Consider the following 21,684-nt stretch of genomic DNA (forward strand, 5'->3'; position numbering starts at 1 on the left):
CTGTGTGTTTCGTTGTGAAAGCGAAACTACTTTGTTTGGTCTTCCAAAAGAGGACACGACTAGAAATCAGTGGTTAAGTTGTATTTACAACACTGTTCCAGAACACTTCAACCCAAATATTCAGATGTGTGCAGCACATTTTATGGAGGACTGTTTCCTGATCCTGGGAGAGTAGACTACAATGCCGGCTGTTTTGGGCAGTGTAGAGTAGCGCTTGTTGTTTGTCATTTCTCCGATCACAAATGCAGACATGGTTTTATGTTTATACATTTCACTACACCAAATACACAAAATAATGTTCTTTTTAACAGCATCATATGACCCTTTTAATTCCTATAACATATTAGTGAAAAATATAAAACTAATTACATGTAAATAGTTTTTCCCTGGTAAAATATTTTCTTACATCCCATGCAAAGATAACCAATCCATTTGTAACTTGATTACGAGATAGATAGATAGATAGATAGATAGATAGATAGATAGATAGATAGATAGATAGATAGAGGGTCGTGAGGTGGCTCTGGCTTCTAGAAGCAAAAGAAACACACAGCTGAATCTAAAAGCTACACAAGCCTCTTCTGTGAAATAAACTCACAATAAAGGCTAAGACACAGATATTGCAGTAATTTAGATGTTTTACCATGCTTTTCCCTATCGGGGTGATCTTGGCCGGTCGTGGCGGCGGTGCTGCCTGCCTTTTGGGAGTAACAGGGTTCGGGTTTCGATCCGGATAACCTAAAGAAAAACAAATGCTACATTAGACACTAAAATATTTTTATTTTTATTTATCAGCATTATTAATGCAGATAGATAGATAGATAGATAGATAGATAGATAGATAGATAGATAGATAGATAGATAGATAGATAGATAGATAGATAGATAGATAGATACCCAGGTAAACATTCTCCTCTACTTGGCGCGGTTGGACTTTAATGGTGGGACGTTCACATGGTGGAGCTTCATATGTATCACAATCTTCCTCATCCTAAAAATGTACAGATTAATGAACACAAAATGGTCAGGATTGTTCAGATGTGTTAAAAGATGTCAAATAATGAAATATAACAGCTCATATGCTTCAATAACCCCAGGTAAACATTCTCCTCTACTTGGCGCGGTTGGACTTTAATGGTGGGACGTTCACATGGTGGAGCTTCATATGTATCACAATCTTCCTCGTCCTAAAAATGTACAGATTAATGAACACAAAATGGTCAGGATTGTTCAGATATGTCAAATAATGAAATATAACAGCACATATGCTTCAATAATTAGGTCACGAGAGGTAAACAGTTATACTGAATGATGATGATGGCCTTATGGTATATTAATTACCAGTTCAGATTAGCCAAATAAGGGGCAAGGGAAACATCTCTTTCCATTGACGCCCATTCAAAATGTGGGGTGCCAACCATTTGTATGAGTGGTTCTGGGAATGGGATCATGTAATTGGGTGATGTGGGATTGATTTTCTTATACTAGTAAACTGTTGACATCACAGCTCTCAGAGAAGACTGATGGACAATAGATGCTCATCAAGATGACAAATCAGCTGCTATCTATTAGTACGGTAAGGAAGTGATACCTCCTGGAGATACAACAGGAAATATGAATGTTCCCACAACTTTTAACCTTGTCTGTGTATTTTAAACAAGTGATATTTGCTCAATTCTTACAAATTCGCCTTCTGGCCAGCCATATCCAGAGCTGTTATCTGCAAAGTATTGAAGAGTTGTAATGAGATCACACTAAATATGAAACTACAGGAAAATTCTACAGCTCAATACAATATTGCATTTAATTCTGACGTTAACATGTCTTTTTTTGTGTTTTATTACGGTCGATAAACCAATTTTTGGAAAAACATACCACCGGCGCAAGAACCTCAATTTTTAAAGGGATAGCTCGCCTTCAGTTGCTGGTCCCCATTGACTTCCATTGTATGGAGAGAAAAAAACACTATGCAAGTCAATAGGGACCGGGACGTGAAGGTGAACTATCCCTTTAACATATCACATTAATGGTGACAACTAAAAAATAAATAGAAAATCTTAAGATTCGCCACGACAAATAAATAATAGTGACAACAAATACAACAACAGTGTAAACTGTAAAACGATAAACATAAAAAGAGTAACACAGGTAACTGGATATATGCCGCGGTGCATGTTGGGAACTTGAGTTGATTCAATACCTTCCTCAAAAAAAACCCGCGTTCAAGAGAAACGCAGAAAATAAGTCATAAAAAAGCAGAATGGTTGATTTTTGATTATTAACGTCTTTGGTGCTCTCGCTGTTTTACTGTTCAAAGCACTTTGGGATGACAGAATGCGAGAGAAAGTGCCGATGCCGAAAATGCGCGCGAATGCGCCAAAACTCCAGCGCCATATTTGATAGTGATCGGTCATTCTTGAACAAATCTTTAATATGACTCGGGATCGACGAGTTGTCTCAGAGAGTGATTTGTTCATTTTGTGTTGACCGCACATGTACAATATCCTATAGTTTACTAATAATAGACATTATTATTAGTTCATCTTTTTATTTCTTACAATTTATAAATTTGCAAATTTCTTTTCCAAACATTGAATGTGGTACTGAAGAGTTGGTTAATGCTTTAAACTTTATGCGTATGATGGGGAAAATCACTTTGATATTTCCTAAACATAACACAACATTACAGGATACTGATCCGGGAAGCAGTCACGTGACAAAAGAAAGAACGACTCGGACCTGAAGACTCGAGAGGTGAACCAATCATTTCTTTTTCCGGTACAGACTGCTTAGTTTTGACTTATTCTAAATGTGATCAATGTTTGCGTAAGTAGATGTGCTGAGGAATTTGGATATTAACATGTAGCATTTCAATTATATTCTGCTGAAATGAACGAAACGACTTGAAAAAAAGATGCGTTTATTTTGCTGAACGAGATTCAAAGATCCGAGTCAGTAAAATTATCCGAACTTCACATCACTAACGCTTTGCTGGCACAGCAAATTATTAATAAATTAATAAAAGCCCATCATCCTGCAATTGAGTCCTCGCTTCATCCCTCATCAGAACCATGACACTGTTGTATTTCCTCTACTGTTTTTTTTGTTTGCATCTTTGTTTTTATTTTAAATAAAGGTAAAATAACAAAAAGAGCTTTATTGTGATTATTACTATAGTAATTATTATTAATTAAAGAATTGGAGGAAAAGATGCATTGTGATGCATTATAATTATAATCGAATCAAATCGTGAGGCAGCTGAAGATTCACATTTATGTGAATTGGCCATAAGGGCTTTTTTACTTGATTTTTACTTGCCCTGCCACAAAAAATAAAATAGTTTTGTTATCATTGTTTTTGTTACCAAAATTATAGATATCAGTTCAATTTTACAATTCTCGATTCCAACTGAAGACAAGTGAACAGTCAGTAAATACGAACAAATGAACGAAAGATAAGCAATAGCACAAATAAATAAATAGGACAAAGATGAAAATTAAACAATGCTTTAGGTTTTTGAGTTTGTACATGTTCAGGTACAGAAACTGAATAATCAAATGTAAAATAACTTTGCATACTTTTGTAGGCCTATGTATTTTTCAGTTCAAGCGCAAATACAACTTTGATTATCAACACTCAACAAAGTACTATTTTCATTTGTTAATATTAGCCTATTGCATTAGCTGTCAAGAATAACTACCATGATTAACAATATTTTACATCTTTTGGTTAATATTAATAAATGATTTCAATATTACTAAGGTAAATTAGTGATTTAAAATATTGCATGAGTGAGATTTGTAAAAAGGTAAATGAACTTACCAGCCTGTTACAAAGATCCACACGCAGTAAATCAAAGTGCACAGAACGGTTTGTTAGGTGAACATTTACCTTCACTAATGTACCTTCCTACTCTGTTCTTTAATGTCAGTAATAATGCATTTAACCAACATTAACATTAATAAGAAGATATTTTGAAGATTGCTGCTAATCAAACAGTTGGTGGTTGCCATTGACTTCCATAGTAGGAAAAAAATACTATGGAAGTCAATGGCAACCACCAACTGTTTGATTACCAGCAATCTTCAAAATATCTTCTTTTGTGTTCAACACAAGAAAGCAACTCATACAAGTTTGGAACGACATGAGGGTGAGTAAATGATGACAGCATTTTCATTTTTGGGTGAACTATCCCTTTAATGCTACATGTTTTTATATAGATATTGTCACGAATCCGGTCCATGAACTTCCATCTGTTTGCCATCAGAGGTCACCCTTTCCATTACATTGACTCTCGCACTGCACAAACTGTTGCATATCATCCCAGACTTCATATCCCATCATCCATTGTACTGATTGCACACAGCACTGATTGCACACAGCACTGATTGCACACAGCTGTATCCAATCACACATTCACTATATATCACTCAATCTGACTCCTATCAACCGGCCGAGTATTGTATGCGCTTATCGCCAGCAGTGATAGCTATTTACAGAGCCCTCGTTAGTTTCCCAGTCCTAGCCTAGTCTTGTCCTGTCTGTTTTCTTGGTTTCTGATCTTTGCCTGTTTTCCTGGATTTATCCCTCTAGTCTCGCCCTTTTGATTCTGCTCGCCGATCGTTGACCTACGCTAGCCCTACACTGTAAAAAATAAGTGTAATTTTAACTGTAAAATTTTGTAAAAACGCTACGGAAAAAAACTGTTAATAGGTTAACAGTAAGCTCCCGTACTATATACAGGGAAAAACTGTAAAATATCTAACCAGACATTTCATGTAATTTTACAGTAAAATGCTGTTAATTTTTACAGTTTTTAGAAGTAAAAATAACAAATCAATGTATAATTTACAGTCAAAAACTGTAAACTGATATTCCCAGAATTCCCTGCATGACACTACACATTTGAAAATATTTTGTTTAAATAATCATGTTTTTTTATCATTTTTGTTATTAGTTATGTATATTTGGGCTTTATGTTACATCTGTTGTTTAATGAAAGTTGAATGCATTATTTAAGTATCATGTGTGTTACCATGATGGTGTTTTGTGTTTGCATGAATGACTCTGTGCACCTTCTGTATATTAGTATATACTTCTGCTTGTGGCGAAGCTACTTGTGATGAGCTTTGATTCTTCATGTGGCTTTCTCTTTTACCACCTGCATTATTATGGTGGTTGTCAGTATGTTAAAGGTACAAAACAGATTTTAATAGCAGTGTGCATTGTTGAATTTACTGGTTTACATTCAAATTTTCATGTTTGTAAATTACAGTTGACAGTTTTTGGCCGTAAATGTGTTTACTGTTTTTCTGTATTTTTTACAAAATTATTCTGGCAACCACAGAATTTTTTTTTACAGTGTAGGATTATTCTTGTGTCTTTCCCGCCATATACCTGTTTGCCATTGTTCGACCCTGCCTGTGTTTCTGACCTCTTCTGCTTTAAATAAAGCTTGCACATGGATCCGCACGCCTCTCGTCTCGTCAGCCCCGTAACAGATATGTGTAAAATATATCAGACTATGACCTTGCTCACAGCCTCATTTTCATCCCCGTTAAATTCAATATAGCATCAAATTTGACTAACCTGCCTTTTAAAAGGGTCTGTATATATAGGCTAGTTATTTTTATATGTGTATTTGTTTATTTTTAATACACTTGATGTGTTGTTTATAGGCCCTATATAGTATTTATTTAAATTTTTTCTATTCATGTTTTTTCCACATTGATGCAGCTGCTTTTCACCGCTGTTTTAACTTGTTTTCGCTTTTGTATATAGTTCTGCCAAACATGCATTATTATTCTTATATGTGACCCTGGAGCACAAAACCAGTCATAAGGCTAAATTTTTCAAAATTGAGATTTATACATCATCTGAAAGCTAAATAAATAAGCTTTCCATTAATGTATGGTTTGTCAGGTTTATTGGTCAATATTTGGCCGAGATACAACTATTTGTAAATCTGGAATCTGAGGGTGCAAAAAAATCTAAATATTGAGAAAATCATCTTTAAAGTTGTCCAAATGAAGCTCTTAGCAATGCATATTACTAATCAAAAATTAAGTTTTAATATATTTACAGTAGGACATTTACAAAATATCTTCATGGAACATGATCTTTACTTAATATCCTAATGATTTTTGGCATAAAAGAAAAATTTATAATTTTGCCCCATACAATGTATTGTTGGCGATTGCTACAAATATACCCCAGCGACTTAACACTGCTTTTCTGCTCCAGGGTCACATCTGTGCATTATTCTTATATGTATTTAATGAGTTTGTTTGCCCATATAATATTAAGGAAATTGTGTGTAAACTTATTTGGCTTGCTGTCCACTGATGAGGGGCTCAATGAAGCAGCTTCAACTCGAGCTTTGATATACAAAACGATTAAAATAATAAATACCATGCCACAAATGACCCCCTTATACCTTTATTTTAACCTAAAATCTTAATGTTGCTGTTAAAGTACATGAATATTTTGTTCTATAGACGTTTTTATCTTATGTTTTTTCACAGGTATGGCTTGTCATGAAAGCACCTGTTCTCCTGGGTGGAGCTGGTGGTCCGCTATGTCTGTACAAATGAAAAATAACAAGTAAATTAGACAGTTATGTAAGGTGTACAGGCGAAAAATGTAACGTTTGATGAAAAAAGACTTTAGTACTTACAGTACAGATGTTTTCAACTTCCCAAAGAAACTCTAAAAATAAAGAAGCAATACAGTGCGTGACCAAAACTCTCAGGCTCAAAGTCTAACAAGAACAATATTGATCTTTGCTAGCTGGTTTTGTTAAACACTTCCCGGATATTCAAAGATTATGTAAATATATATATATGGATGGAGAGTGTAGAAATGCTACATAGCGAAGGAACATTTTACTTCGTGTGTAATATTATAAATATAAATATTTAATTCGTCGACACTCATAATCACACGACTGCTTATCTCACCCTGTTGAAAAAAACAGCATATGCTGGTTAGGTATGTTTTGACGCTGGGATGCTGGTTTAAGCTGGTCCTTTGCTGGTTTATGCTGGTCATGTGCTGGTTTATGCTGGTCATGTGCTGGTTTATGCTGGTCATGTGCTGGTTTATGCTGGTCATGTGCTGGTTTATGCTGGTCATGTGCTGGTTTATGCTGGTCATGTGCTGGTTTATGCTGGTCATGTGCTGGTTTATGCTGGTCATGTGCTGGTTTATGCTGGTCATGTGCTGGTTTATGCTGGTCATGTGCTGGTTTATGCTGGTCATGTGCTGGTTTATGCTGGTCATGTGCTGGTTTATGCTGGTCATGTGCTGGTTTATGCTGGTCATGTGCTGGTTTATGCTGGTCATGTGCTGGTTTATGCTGGTCATGTGCTGGTTTATGCTGGTCATGTGCTGGTTTATGCTGGTCATGTGCTGGTTTATGCTGGTCATGTGCTGGTTTATGCTGGTCATATGCTGGCAAAGGACCAGGATAAACCAGCAAAGGACTAGTTTAAACCAGCAAAGGACCAGCATAGACCAGCTTCAACCAGCATCCCAGCATCAAAACATACCTAACCAGCATATGCTGGTTTTTTCAACAGGGTGGTTCGAAACACACATCGATGAATACTGTAGGTTATTTACTTCTCTTCTGTTCGTACACATACTTCAGAGGAAAACACAGCAGATGACTTTAAAAATTTAACGGATAAAAGCAATGTTGTACTTTTTAGGGGTATACAAACATGTTTAGTAATGTTTTGACCAAAGGTGAAGGCATAGATATCAGTAGTTTAAGAGATTAAGTGCCATCTTGAAAACAAAAGTAGAAAAATAAGTGTATATTCACAGCACAAAACATAATAGTGTCGTTACTGGGATGACTAGATAAGAGGAAGCTGAAACGGTGCAATTTTCCGGTTTTTATCAGATAGGTGCTTCAGTTGCATCAGAACAATGTGGCGTTTTATTCACTGCGAATGAGGAGCGGAAACAGTACCGTGTTAAAGTAGAGAAAGCAGAAATTTAAATGTAGAAGTTACCTAACCTTTCTGAAAAGTATATGATGCATACAGTATCTGACATCAATTCCAGGTAATAAATGACACTAGACGTTGCCACCCCAAATTATGATTACATTGATGTTCACATATAAAACAGTGTTCGTAGCATCTGAAACCTGCTCAAACACCAATCACATGTTAATTTCATCTTCATCTGTATTCCTGAATGTCTAACATGCAACTAAATAGAAATAATTGTACTTTACCATGATGCACGAGGTGTTCAGTTCATCAGGAAGCTCTCTGCAGTGAGGTTTGGATGCAAATCTCCCAGAACTTTGTATATGAGGCCAGTAAGTAGCGTGCTGGAGGTATGTGTGTGTGTTTGAGTATTTGCATAGCAGGTGGATGATTTAGCAGGTAGCTGATTATCCCTGTTAATAACAGAAAGACCTTCGACCGGCTCGGAGTTCACTGAAGCACCTTGTTCTCTCTCTCGTTTGATGTTTAGAGGCATCTGACCACAGACAGCGAGGTGGAAGAAAGAAGAACTGCTATCAAACCTTTCAGAGGAACAGAGTTTGATGACATGAGACAGAACAGCACAACAGACGTCTGTGAATGTCTCCAAACCCTTTCTGAGCTCAACCTGTTGATGGCAGTGTGAACACACATGATCTACCAACATTCATACACACATCTGAACCATTAATTGGTCCAGTTTGTAAAGGCAACACATTATTTTAATACAGAAACCAGCAGCTTCTCTTTGATAATACTTGGTGAAACTGTAGCTATTGGATTGTTGGTTTTGATTTTGATGGAGCAAGTAAAACCAGAAGTTTTGCTTACAAACATACTGTAAATATTTACTTGCTTTATCACCGTCTGAAAACATATCTGATCAAAATTCTTTCCAACATTTTGCTAAGCCAGTGTGAGCAATTCCCTGTTATCTGGAAGGTGGTATGACCAAACATATTTGAAGATTTAAGCATTTTACTCACCATGTGATGGAGAGAGGCCCATGGAATACTTGGTAACTACATTTAGGTTAAAAAAATTTTTTTTTTGCTGTTCAAAGTGATTTTTGTATGTTCAAGCACTCTTGTGCCTGAACAGTTACAGACAAATCTACAAAATAAATAAATAAATAAAATATTACACGTGTTTGTGCTTTAGGAGGTTATAATATGAGGCTATAATGTTAGCATGGTGTTAGCTCTAAACTGCTGGATGATACAAGTTTGTTAAAATGATAGGAGTGGGGTAATTTGAGTCACATGTCCTGGGGTAAGGTGAGCCAGTGTTCCCCCCCCTTCTTATGATTATAAAGTATTATTTTACTGAATTCTATATTTTCATTAATTTTACACCAAACGTGTTAGCTCTAAACTGCTGGATGATACAAGTTTGTTAAAATGATAGGAGTGGGGTAATTTGAGTCACATGTCCTGGGGTAAGGTGAGCCAGTGTTCCCCCCCTTCTTATGATTATAAAGTATTATTTTACTGCAATTCTATATTTCATTCATTTTACACCAAACATGATTTTGATTTAGAATTTTTCAATTTGAACTTTTTGTTCTGAAATTTTTAATAATTAAAAAAACGCCTTCAGAGTTTTGAACTGTATCTTTAAATAAAGCTTTTAAGAAGTCATCCCTACATCCATTCTATGTCTTTATTAGGGTCGTGGGGAGCTGGATCCTAACCCAGGGTCTTGAGCCACAGGAACTCCCTGCATGGATGGCCAGTCCATCACAAGGCTCACACATAGATTTTAAGAAGTAATTTTTATTGAATTTCTCTTCCTTTGATATAGCACGAGGTAAAAAATGTTCAGCATAATCAGTGGCACAATTTAACTCCATGTGGCTCAATTTACCCCTCACTGGGGGCAAGTTGAGCCAAGAGACCACTTTTTTTTGGAAAGCCATATTCTGAAAGCAGTTTATTTTAGATCCAAAGTGGTTATTCCCAAGGATGCACCACATCCAGAAATGTATGTAGATATTTAAGTTGGACCCATTGCTGTCATGTGTTTGCTTTAAACACGGCCTAAGTAAAAATCGGCTTAACTCACCCCGCTCTCCCCTAAATTATTAAGTCTTACATATTTGAAATACATAAATGGACATAAATGTTTATTCATTCTCATGTAATATCAAATTATATTTTTGTATGAATCCCATTTTTGTCTGAAAAGGTCAGTTTCGTATAAACTAGTTTCAAGAGTTTGGGGATGCTAAGAGATTTATTGATTTTGAAAGCAGTCTCTAATGCTCACCAAGGCTGTATTTATTTTATCAAAAATACAGTAAAAATATAGAAATATTATTACAATATAAAATAGCTGGGTTCTATATGAACATATAGTAAAATGTAATTTATTTCTGTGATCAAAGCTGAATTTTCAGCATCATTACTCCAGTCTTCAGTGTCTCATGATCCTTCAGAAATCATTCTAATATAATTATCAATAATTTGATACTTATTATCAATGCTGAAAACAGCTGCGCTGCTTCATATTTCTGTGGAAACCATGATACATTTTTTCAGGATTTTGAACAGAAAGTTAAAAAACAGCATTTATTTGAAATAGAGATCTTTTGTAACATTATAAATGTCTTAATCACTTTTAATCAATTTAATACATCCTTGATGAATAATAGTATTAATTTATTTTTGACCACAAACTTGGGCTTGGAGAATAGCATGCAAGTGGTAAGTACTATTTTCAAGTTATTTTATAATGCTTTTCTCCTATTTTAGAGCTCAACGCTTTCATTATATGTAAGGATGTCCTTAAATTCACCTTTTATGCACCAATCAAAAATTTGTACGGGTTTGGCACAACATGAGGGCGAGTACATGATTGCATAGCCTGAAATAAGAACTAGAAAGTCAAATAAGGCATTTATTTATTATTCGGGTTTGTTATTTTTAATAGTAACGTGTAAATAAGTCTAATACAGGTGTGTAGGACACTGTCAATGAAATAGAAAGACAGTCCTGCACACTGTCACAGCCTGGAAATTTTCACCAGGCATTTGGATATTTTAATAGCATCATAAAAGAAACCAGTATTTCAGGATAAACTGAGAGATCTGTGATCAGTCACGCACATTAACTGAGAAGAGATGTTTTTGTTTTATCTGTTACTGACATCTGTGTGTGTCGGTGGAGGGCTGGACTCTGGAAACAGTCCGGAGCACAAAAATGAGAAGGTACAAGTCAGAAGATCACAGATCACACACTGAACCTGTAGGATGGCTCCCGCGGTTTTACTCATCGGCTGTCTGCTCACCACAATCAGCTGCTTGACCACAGGTAACATTCACATCATCTGCGCTGTTACAGTATGTATGTAAGATTTTGATACAGTTTTCATTAGAGAATTAGTTCCACTCATTTGAATCTCATTGAGAGATTTTGAGAAGCGCCATCAGGAGTGATTAAAATTCATTGCTAAAGACGTTTCAGAATAATGACACTGCACAGTCAAAATGTAAATGCTTCAAATTCTCGGTTCATAAATATTTTTTCCTTCATTCCACAGCTCAAACTACCACATCAATTAATGCTGTTACTGCATCACCTAATGCAACTAACAACGCAACTAATGTATTGCCCAACGCAACTAGTGCAAATTCCATTTTGCCCAACGGGGCTAACACATCACCTAGCACCACCATGTTGCCCAGCGCAACCAACACGGCGCCCAACATAGCCACCGCGGCGCCCAGCACAACCAAAACAGTGCCCAACACAGCCACCATGGCGCCAAGCACAACCAACATGGCGCCCAACGCAACCAACATGGCGCCCAACACGGCGCCCAACACAGCCACCACGGCGCCAAGCGCAACCAACACGGTGCCCAACACAACCAACATGGCGCCCAACACAACCAACACGGCGCCCAACACAGCCACCATGTCATCCAACGCAACCACCATGGCGCCCAACACAACCAACATGGCGCCCAACGCAACCAACATGGCGCACAACGCAACCACCATGGCGCCCAACGCAACCAACATGGCGCCTAATGCAACTACCACATCACCTAATGCGACTACAACGAATGCAACAACTCCTCAGGCTCCATTGTGTGAGTGTTTCTTGTTTGTTCGTATGATTAATTCACTATGGCATATCTTCTACTATTTGGTGTGAAATTACATTAACTGATGTTTTTTTAATTTTCTGTCATAGATGGAAGTTGTGCGAGTCCAGATCTGTGCTGCTCTGGAAGGAATGACAGCTGTAACCGCTTGAATTGTTTTTGTGATGTTGCTTGTCTGAGATTAAAAGACTGCTGCCCTGATTTCAAACCCACCTGCCTCACAGGTATTCAGAAATATTCATACAAAACCCATATTTGATTAATCTGTGCTGAAATCAGTCACTTACTGTGTGTTAACAACCTCATATAAGAACAGTGCAAGTTCAGTAATCAGACTGTGTTGAGTGTTTTATTGTATAATACAAGAGTAAAGAGCATCACTGCGATTAAAAGAATAATACAATACTGCACATATACTGAACATTTCTATAAGAAATCTTAATAAATCTGCACCTCTGTCCCCTTTCATAGTGAAAAACAGCACAAACATTTTGCCACTAACAGGTATGTTTTCTATTTCTTTAAATTATTATATATCATGTTAAAGGACATCCACACAGAACGCGCTTTTGCATTTAAAAATGCGAGACATCACACTGATGAATGAAAAATAAGTCAGAGACATGTTTAAAAAAATTAAATAAAACAGAGATTGGGAGATAGGATCGTTTTACTAACGTTCTGCATGATTAATGTTATTTTTAAATAAATAAAATAGTTAAAAGGCTATATTTTCAATAGTTAAGTTCTCCAAACATGTCCATATAGCATGTCCATATATGCAATATTTGACTATATTCTGAATTAACAAATCATTATGATGCAGCAAAAGAGAAATAATGAGAAACATGATTGTAACTGGTTATAAATTCTTGTCAGCAGACTTTTTGTTTCAATGATGGTGTTCCAGTACTTTTTTTTATAAAATACTTATAAAATATTGACTTATTTACAAAAAAAAAAAGTTTCATAGAAGACAATGTTATTTTCTTACAAGCATGTGAAACTTTAGAAATCTTCTAGTGTCTTTATAATGTTAGAATAATATTAGTGAGTGTATACTGATGTCTGCACTGCTCCAATAGAGACGTGCTCAAATCCGACTCTGTGCTGCAATGGCTTGAACTACAACTGTTTCAGAGGCTGTTTTTGTGATGAGGTCTGCAAACAGCTCAATGACTGCTGTCCCGACCTCAACAGCACCTGCAGTAAGAACCCACATACACAGATAAAGAGATGTTTATGCGTTGTTTATTGAGAAGCACTCTTTGAGCTGAAGTATGTTGAGAGATTGAGAAGATTGTTTTTTAAGTAGTCTGTTCCTGATTTAATTGTTTCTTGCATTGAAGTCAGTGTAATCAATATTGTATTTATTGCATGATGAATCCTGCGTCCTCTTAAATACTATAATGTACATAGTATCTGTTACTTCGTCCATAGATTTCACTACCCCAACTACAGCTCCACCCATCAACTCCACTACAGCTCCACCTGCCAACTCCACTACAGCTCCACCTGCCAACTCCACTACAGCTCCACCTGCCAACTCCACTACAGCCCCCCCCGCCAACCCCACTACAGCTCCACCCGCCAACTCCACTACAGCTCCACCCACCAACTCCACTACAGCTCCACCCGCCAACTCCACTACAGCTCCACCCAAAGGTAATTTACTAGTGCATGTGTGAAGGATCTCACCAGGAGTTCATCTTTTTGGAAGTTCAAGTAAATGAAGTTTGTTTTAGTATGTGCCCATTTAGATAGCCAAGACAACAGGCGTGTGTGTGTGTGTGTATACATAATGCAGTGTATTTGAACTTACTGAGTGCTGTGATGTTTGGGTATTTCACAGATGTTCTGACGTTACTCACTAATCTGGAGGTGGAGGTTTTGGCCGAGGAGTCATCCACTGAAGAAGAGCGTCAGGCTGCACTGCTTCAGGTGAAAGGAGCGTTTCTGACTGTTTGACTGCGTCCAGTTCACATACTTGCACTACATGCTAAATGTACTTTGCTGGTGATGGGAAACTACACAGTTTTAAGTATTTGTCAATATTTGTCAAACTATAAAACAAAACATTAACATCTGGCAAAATTCATGAAACTTCAGTCGTTCTACAGTCGAGACAGGTGGGCCGTCACATCTCTTTTAGGTCCCAAAGTGATTCTATTGGCTGAATTAGAATTCTGTGTCTGATTAGAAATCCTCCATTATTGCTTGTTTTTTGTTCTGAATCATAAAAGTAAATTTTTACTGTGATTTTCTGGAATTTCACAGATGTTCTGACGTTACTCACTAATCTGGAGGTGGAGGTTTTGGCCGAGGAGTCATCCACTGAAGAAGAGCGTCAGGCTGCACTGCTTCAGGTGAAAGGAGCGTTTCTGACTGTTTGACTGCGTCCAGTTCACATACTTGCACTACATGCTAAATGTACTTTGCTGGTGATGGGAAACTACACAGTTTTAAGTATTTGTCAATATTTGTCAAACTATAAAACAAAACATTAACATCTAGCCAAATTCATGAAACTTCAGTCGTTCTACAGTCGAGACAGGTGGGCCGTCACATCTCTTTTAGGTCCCAAAGTGATTCTATTGGCTGAATTAGAATTCTGTGTCTGATATGTCTCCATTATTGCTTGTTTTTTGTTCTGAATCATAAAAGTAAATTTTTACTGTGATTTTCTGGGCCTGCAGTTTTCTCACTTCCTGTCATCTTTTTTTTCTCAGGTTGCCACTTTGGTGGAGAATTACTTAAGAAGGTATCATAATGACATCAACTCTTTTGAGGTCACAAGAATTGAGTCGGTATCACCGTGTGATTGAGACAGAAATCAGCCAAGAGGAACAGACATCGCTACTGGACTTTTACTATTTTAATATGAGATCTGATTATTTATGGTGACGGTTCAACAAAAGCACTGCAATTGCTGATACATACAATGCTTGTATGTTTAACATTAAAGATAAAAAATTCAATGTTTATGTTTGATGCAAACTATGGAAAGTGAGATCTGAGTTTGCTTTTTGGGTGGAGATTCCTGTCTATTGCTGTATGTTTATTTTTCTCTGTCTGGATTCCTAAATGTTTACCATGCAATTCATTAAATAAATATAAATAATTGGACTTTACCACAATGCGTGAGGTGTTCAGTTCATGAGGAAGCTCTATGCTGTGAGGTTTGGATGCAAATGTCCCAGAACTTTGTATATGAGGCTAGTAAGTAGTGTGTGTGTGCTACTATGCGTGCGTGTGTGTGTGTGTGTGTGTGAGAGAGAGAGAGAGAGAGAGAGAGAGAGAGAGTATTTGCAAAGTAGGTGGATGATTTAGCAGGTTCACTAAGGCACTTTGTTCTCTCTCTTGTTCGATGTTTAGAGGCATTTGACCACAGATGGAGAGGTGCCAGAAAGAAGAACTGCTATCAAGCCTTCCGATGAGTTTGATGACATGAGACAGAACAGCACAACAGACGTCTGTGAATGTCTCCAAACCCGGGTGATCAGTTCCTGAGCTCAACCTGTGATGGCAGTGTGAACACACTGAATGACCACATGATCTACCAACATTCATACACAAAAATGGAACATGATTTGGCCCACTTTGCACTACTTCAGTAAAACAAATCTGATAAAAAACAGATTAAAAAAAAAACATTTCCTTCATGCTTTTGGTAGTTATCTGTCTCTGGCAGCAGTGCATTTCAGCAGGAGGCATAACACATGATGGGTTATGAGGAAACGATCCGGACCATTAAATAAGGAGTCACAGAGAAGTTGCAAGTCAGAAGATCAATGGCAGAGGTCTGACATACTCTGAATCTGCAGGATGGCTCCCACTGTTCTTCTGATCGGCTGTCTGCTCACCACAATCAGCTGCTTAACCTTAACAGATAACATTCACATAAGATGAATTTTAATCTGTGTCAGATTTTAATATAGTTTTCAATACAAAATTAGATCCACCACTGATTTCATTGATTTTAATTGCTTTGAGAGATTTTAAGAACCATCAGGAATGATGATTAAATGCTAAAGAGGTTTCAGAAACAAATAGAATAATTACACTGCATTGTTTTTTGTTTAATTCTACAGCTGAAACCACACCAATAACGCTACTATTGCACAAGAGTTGTTTTGCAATCTGTAAACACTTCAGATTCTCTGATTGTCTTTCATTCCACAGTTCAATCTACCACAACACTGCCTACTCTGGCACCAAATACAACATCACCTACTCCGGCACTGACTACGACTACAACTACAACACCTCCTACACCAGCACTGATTACAACTACAACACTGCCTACTCTGGCACCAACTACAACTACTACAACAACACCATTGTAAGGTCCACACACTTGGCCCAATGAAGGTATCCAGTGGTGGATGAAGGTTTCTTGCGTGTTCGGTCTTTTCAGCGTGCAGAGTTATTCAATTTAGGTTTAACTCAAATCTGACTCCATTTTATTATCTAATCTGGTTCCATTTTAGTATGACCTCGAATTTAGGTTGAAAGGCAAATTGGTTGTTTGTCGGTCTCTAATTATTCTGACATTCGATTATTCTAGTTAACTCTTTACTTATATTTACTCGTTCATTCGGAATCTATGTCGCTAAACATTTCATCCATTGTTATTAAGGACGTAGCACTATCTGATCACTTCTGTATTTTCTTTGATATATTGATCTCTGTTACCACTGAATCTAGATCTGTCTCAGAAAGAGATGCATTAACGAAATGATTTAGTTACAGCTTTGACATGACTACTGAAACTAAGGTCTGTCTCCAGAATCACACCAAGATTCCTGACTTGATTTTTAGTTGTTAGACCCCTAGAGTCAAGGTATGCATTCACCTTGAGAACTTCATCTTTGTTTCCAAATGCATTGACTTCAGTTTGTTCCTTGTTTAACTGAAGAAAGTTCTGGCACATCCAACTGTTAATGGCAGTACAGAGTATGAAAAAACAATGCAGAAAAGCTGAGTGGAAGACGAAACTTGAAATTCACTATAGCATCTATAAAGACAGCCTTTGTGCTTTCAATGTGGATCTAGCCACAGCTAGGCAGACCTTCTTCTCAAACCTTATAAACAGTAACTTAAACAACACTCGCACTCTTTTTGCTACTGTTGAGAGACTGACAAACCCCCCAAATCAGATTGCCAGTGAAATGCTCTCCGACAGCAAATGCAATGAGTTTGCTTCCTTCTTTTCTGAGAAGATCAATAATGTCAGGAAGGCGATTAGCACATCCCCAAGTTATGTAGAGGTCAGACAGATTCGACCACAATATCAAAAAGAAGATACTATGTCTGGAAAAAAGTAATTGTATTTGGAAACAAAGATGAAGTTCTCGAGGTGAATGCATACCTTGACTCTAGGGGTCTAACAACTAAAAATCAAGTCAGGAATCTTGGTGTGATTCTGGAGACAGACCTTAGTTTCAGTAGTCATGTCAAAGCTGTAACTAAATCAGCATACTATCATCTCAAAAACATTGCAAGAATTAGAGGTTTTGTTTCCAGTCAAGACTTGGAGAAACTTGTTCATGCCTTTATCACCAGCAGGGTGGACTATTGTAATGGTCTCCTCACCGGCCTTCCCAAGAAGACCATTAGACAGCTGCAGCTCATCCAGAATGCTGCTGCCAGAATTCTGACTAGAACCAGAAAATCTGAGCATATTACACCAGTCCTCAGGTCCTTACACTGGCTTCCAGTTATATTTAGGATTGATTTTAAAGTACTTTTACTCGTTTATAAATTACTCATTGGACTAGGACCTAAATACATAGCAGATATGTTCACGGAATATAAACCTAACAGACCACTCAGATCATTAGGATCGAGTCAGTTAGAAACACCAAGGGTTCACACAAAACAAGGGGAGTCTGCTTTTAGTTATTATGCCGCCCGCAGTTGGAATCAGCTTCCAGAAGAGATCAGATGTGCTAAAACATTAGTCACATTTAAATGCAGACTTAAAACTCATCTGTTTAGCTGTGCATTTATTGAATGAGCACTGTGCGATGTCCGAACTGATTGCACTATATTTTATGTATAATCGTTTGCTTAAATTCATTTTAAACCTCTTAAATATCTAAGAGTAAGATGCATACCTGACCTTTTAGAAAAATACATAGTGTGAAGTGTGTGGACACCCTTCACACTACGGGCTCTCTGACTACAGAATCGCCCCGACCCTTTTGCTGCAATCCTTTAAATACAAAAACAAGAAAAAACATCCCCCAAGTGGAGGCATGTACAAACAATTAGAATTTACATTAGCCCAGGTCCGAGACCTGGGTGGTTTGCACCTCAATGGGAACAGAAGGTAATTTGCATGGAATGACCCTCTACAGTAATCAAAGTATCTCTTAACTCTTAGGATCTTAGAGATCTTTTAGTCTACTTTTGTAAGATTAAGACCATTGTACCACTCGCCCTGAGACTATTCAAATGATGCCAAACATGACTGTAAAGCTTATTTGCATTCATATAGAACAATATACTATTGACCATTCTGAGTGAATCAAGTGGAGGGAGGAGATGAAAAGGCACTGATGCATATGTGAGAGAGGCGTTTCATGCACCACCCCTCTGTGGGGTATCTTGAAGATGCCAGTGTATTGTCTGTTTCTCAGGAGATCAAAGTATCTGAGTTTCTTTTATCCTTACACCATCTACACCAGCACCGACTACAACTACACCACCACCTACACTACAACCAACTACAACTACAACACCGCCTACTCCGGCACCAACCACAACTACAACACCACCTACACCAGCACTGACTACAACTACAACACCACTTACACCACCACCAACTACAACTGCTACAACAACACCATCTACAACAGCACCAACTACAACTACGACACCACCTACACCAGCACCAACTACAACTACAACACTGACTACAACAACAACAATACCTACACCAACTACAGCTACAAAAGCACAACACCACCACCAACCACAATCACAACACCACCTACACCAATACCAACCACAACTACAACACTGCCTACACCAGCACCAACTACAACAGCACCTACACCAGCACCGACTACAATTACAACACCACCTACACAGGCACCAACTACAACTACTACTACCACACCATTTACACTAGCACCAGCTACTACAATAACACCATCTACACCAGCACTGACTGCAGCTACAACACCAACTACAACTACAACAACAACACCATCTATAACGACACCAACTACAACAACAACAGCACCTACACCAGCACCAACTACAACACCGCCACAGTCTTCAACTACTACAACAACACCTACACCACCACCAACTACAACTACAACACTGCCTACACCAGCACCGACTACAACTACAACACCAAATACAACGCCACTGACTACAACTACTACAACAACACCTACACTAACTACAACACCGCCTACACCAGCATTGACTACAGCTACAACACCACCACCAACTACAACTACTACAACAACACCATCTACAACAGCACCAACTACAACTACTACAACAACACCATCGTCACCAGCACCGACTACAACTACAACACCACCTACACTGGCATCAATTACAACTACAACACTGCCTACACTGGCACCGTCTATAACTACAACAACACCACCTACACCAATACCAACAACAACTACAACACTGCCTACACCAGCACCGACTACAGCTATAACACCACCTACACCGGCACCGACTACAACTACAACACCACCTACACTGGCACCAACTACTACAACAACACCACCTAAACCAGCATCGACTACAACACCAAATACACCGCCACTGACTACAACTACTACAACAACACCTACACCAACACCAACTGCAACACCGCCTACACCAGCACCGACTACAACATCACCTACACCACCACCAACTACAACTACTACACCACCTACATTGACTACTACTACTACTACTACAACACCTACACAAGCACCAACTTCAACTACAACACCACCTACACCGACTACTACTACTACTACTACTACTACAACACCTACACCAGCACCAACTTCAACTACAACATCACCTACTCCAGCACCAACTACAATTACCACATCACATTACCTACACCACTGACTGCCAGGACTACAACTACAGTCAGTCCACCAACATGTGAGGCAAAATCCTGAATATTTAAATGTAATATTGCAGTAGTAACTAACTCTAAACTTGTACGTGATTAAACATGCAGTTTAATTCCACTAGAGAAAAGCATCCATGCACAGAAATATTTCCTTGTTCTTGTTGTGTATAAACCATGTCTTGCTCAGACAGAGCTCTGTGGCTCTTTATTAATGTTTAACTCTCTAATTTCAGTTACAACAGATAATAGTGACCTCAGTGATGTGACCAACCTCCTAGAAACTAGATTTTATGTAAATTTGGTGTAAAATATTGCATTTACCTTTTGAGGGCAACTTTTATTAAATAAGTGAGATTGGTCCGTCTGTGTGACTACTATAAATTCTTATCATAAATGACAAAAGAATTTGTATTTACAGTCCTATTCTCAGTGGTGGTATCCTGGTGTCCTTTTTCATCCCATTTCCATACTTGTTCACCATATATGAAATGTTTTTTTTTTTTTACATAATTTATAAATACTTTTTAATTTTCTAATTGAAATACTACTAAAGTTTTTATATTACATTATATATAAAATTATATATACATTTTTTTATTTTGTTTTCATTTTAAAAGTAGTTGTTTTTATTTATTTAAGTTTTACTTATTTTAATACTTTAACTTAAACTAAATGAACATAAAAAATATTTTCTTGGAAATTAACCTATTATATATATATATATATAATTTAAGGATTTGGTTTAATTTACGATAATAACCCTACTTCTAATAAAATATTAAGTATTTACAATAAGGTTTTTCTTAAAAGGCAACATTCAGTTTCATCCAAATACCTGAAACATCAAACACCTTCTGTGTGCTAGTGTCTTTAGCAAGCTGGAATAAGTGAGTGTACTGAGGATTGACGTGTCATCTGCACTGCTCCTATAGAGACGTGTTCACATCCGACTCTATGCTACAATGGCTTGAACTACAACTGTTTCAGAGGCTGTTTTTGTGATGAGGTCTGCAAACAGCTCAATGACTGCTGTCCCGACCTCAGCAGCACCTGCAGTAAGAACCCACATACACAGATACAGAGATGTTTATGCTTTGTTTATTAAAGGGGTCATATGAAGCGATTTAAATTTCTCTTTGGAGTGTTACAAACTCTTGGTGCATAAAGAAGATCTGTAAAGTTGCAAAGACTACAGTCTCAAATCCAAAGAGATATTCTTTATAAAAGTTCAGAGTCAGCCACACCTACCTAAAACGCCTCGTTCTAACACGCCCCCACATATCTACCTCACAATGTGGGAAGATTTGCATAACGCCGCCCAAATGTTCACGCAAAGAAAGCGTAACTTTTAGTCTCATTGTAGTATTGTTGCCGCTGCAGCCATGTCCTGAAGACGCTGTGTGCTTCGTTGTGAAAGCGAAACTACTTTATTTGATCTTCCAAAAGAGGACGATATCCGCT

At 37.6% G+C, this 21,684-nt stretch overlaps 2 protein-coding genes and 1 long non-coding RNA gene across 3 annotated transcripts in view; 1 reads left to right on the forward strand and 2 right to left on the reverse strand.

Moving 5' to 3' along the window:
• The window catches only part of LOC107560032 (B-cell linker protein-like), an 11,609-nt gene extending 10,623 nt beyond the window's left edge, over positions 1-986 (reverse strand). The window contains exon 1 of the mRNA XM_016244090.1: positions 898-986. The gene's annotated coding sequence lies outside the window, so the exon portion shown is untranslated. The remainder of the gene's footprint in view (positions 1-897) is intronic.
• A 112-nt stretch (positions 987-1,098) lies between these two features.
• Positions 1,099-8,447, reverse strand: LOC107560044 (uncharacterized). The gene is made up of 5 exons (XR_001605685.1): positions 8,249-8,447; positions 6,677-6,708; positions 6,547-6,581; positions 1,683-1,720; positions 1,099-1,187 (listed from the first exon to the last, which is right to left on the reverse strand). It is a non-coding gene; the product is annotated as an uncharacterized lncRNA (long non-coding RNA).
• A 2,731-nt stretch (positions 8,448-11,178) lies between these two features.
• Positions 11,179-19,882, forward strand: LOC107560033 (mucin-5AC-like). The gene is made up of 12 exons (XM_016244091.1): positions 11,179-11,314; positions 11,544-12,098; positions 12,203-12,337; positions 12,585-12,617; positions 13,199-13,321; positions 13,554-13,778; positions 13,966-14,034; positions 14,391-14,500; positions 14,843-14,928; positions 16,296-16,460; positions 18,806-19,074; positions 19,212-19,882. The coding sequence occupies exons 1-12, from the start codon at positions 11,254-11,256 to the stop codon at positions 19,880-19,882; spliced, it is 2,502 nt and encodes an 833-aa protein (XP_016099577.1). The 5' UTR covers positions 11,179-11,253.
• The last annotated feature ends 1,802 nt before the right edge of the window (positions 19,883-21,684 follow it).

The sequence above is a fragment of the Sinocyclocheilus grahami genome, unplaced genomic scaffold, assembly GCF_001515645.1.
Source record: "Sinocyclocheilus grahami isolate Dianchi unplaced genomic scaffold, SAMN03320097.WGS_v1.1 scaffold708.1, whole genome shotgun sequence".
Taxonomy (NCBI): domain Eukaryota; kingdom Metazoa; phylum Chordata; class Actinopteri; order Cypriniformes; family Cyprinidae; genus Sinocyclocheilus; species Sinocyclocheilus grahami.

Bases quoted from the DNA above. Each gene is read 5' to 3' on its own strand.
- LOC107560033 (XM_016244091.1), top strand. From the start codon at position 11,254: ATGGCTCCCGCGGTTTTACTCATCGGCTGTCTGCTCACCACAATCAGC. The intron at 12,099-12,202 runs GTGAGTGTTTCT...TTTCTGTCATAG, and splicing joins AACTCCTCAGGCTCCATTGT to ATGGAAGTTGTGCGAGTCCA. The intron at 14,035-14,390 runs GTCAGGCTGCAC...GGAATTTCACAG, and splicing joins GTCATCCACTGAAGAAGAGC to ATGTTCTGACGTTACTCACT.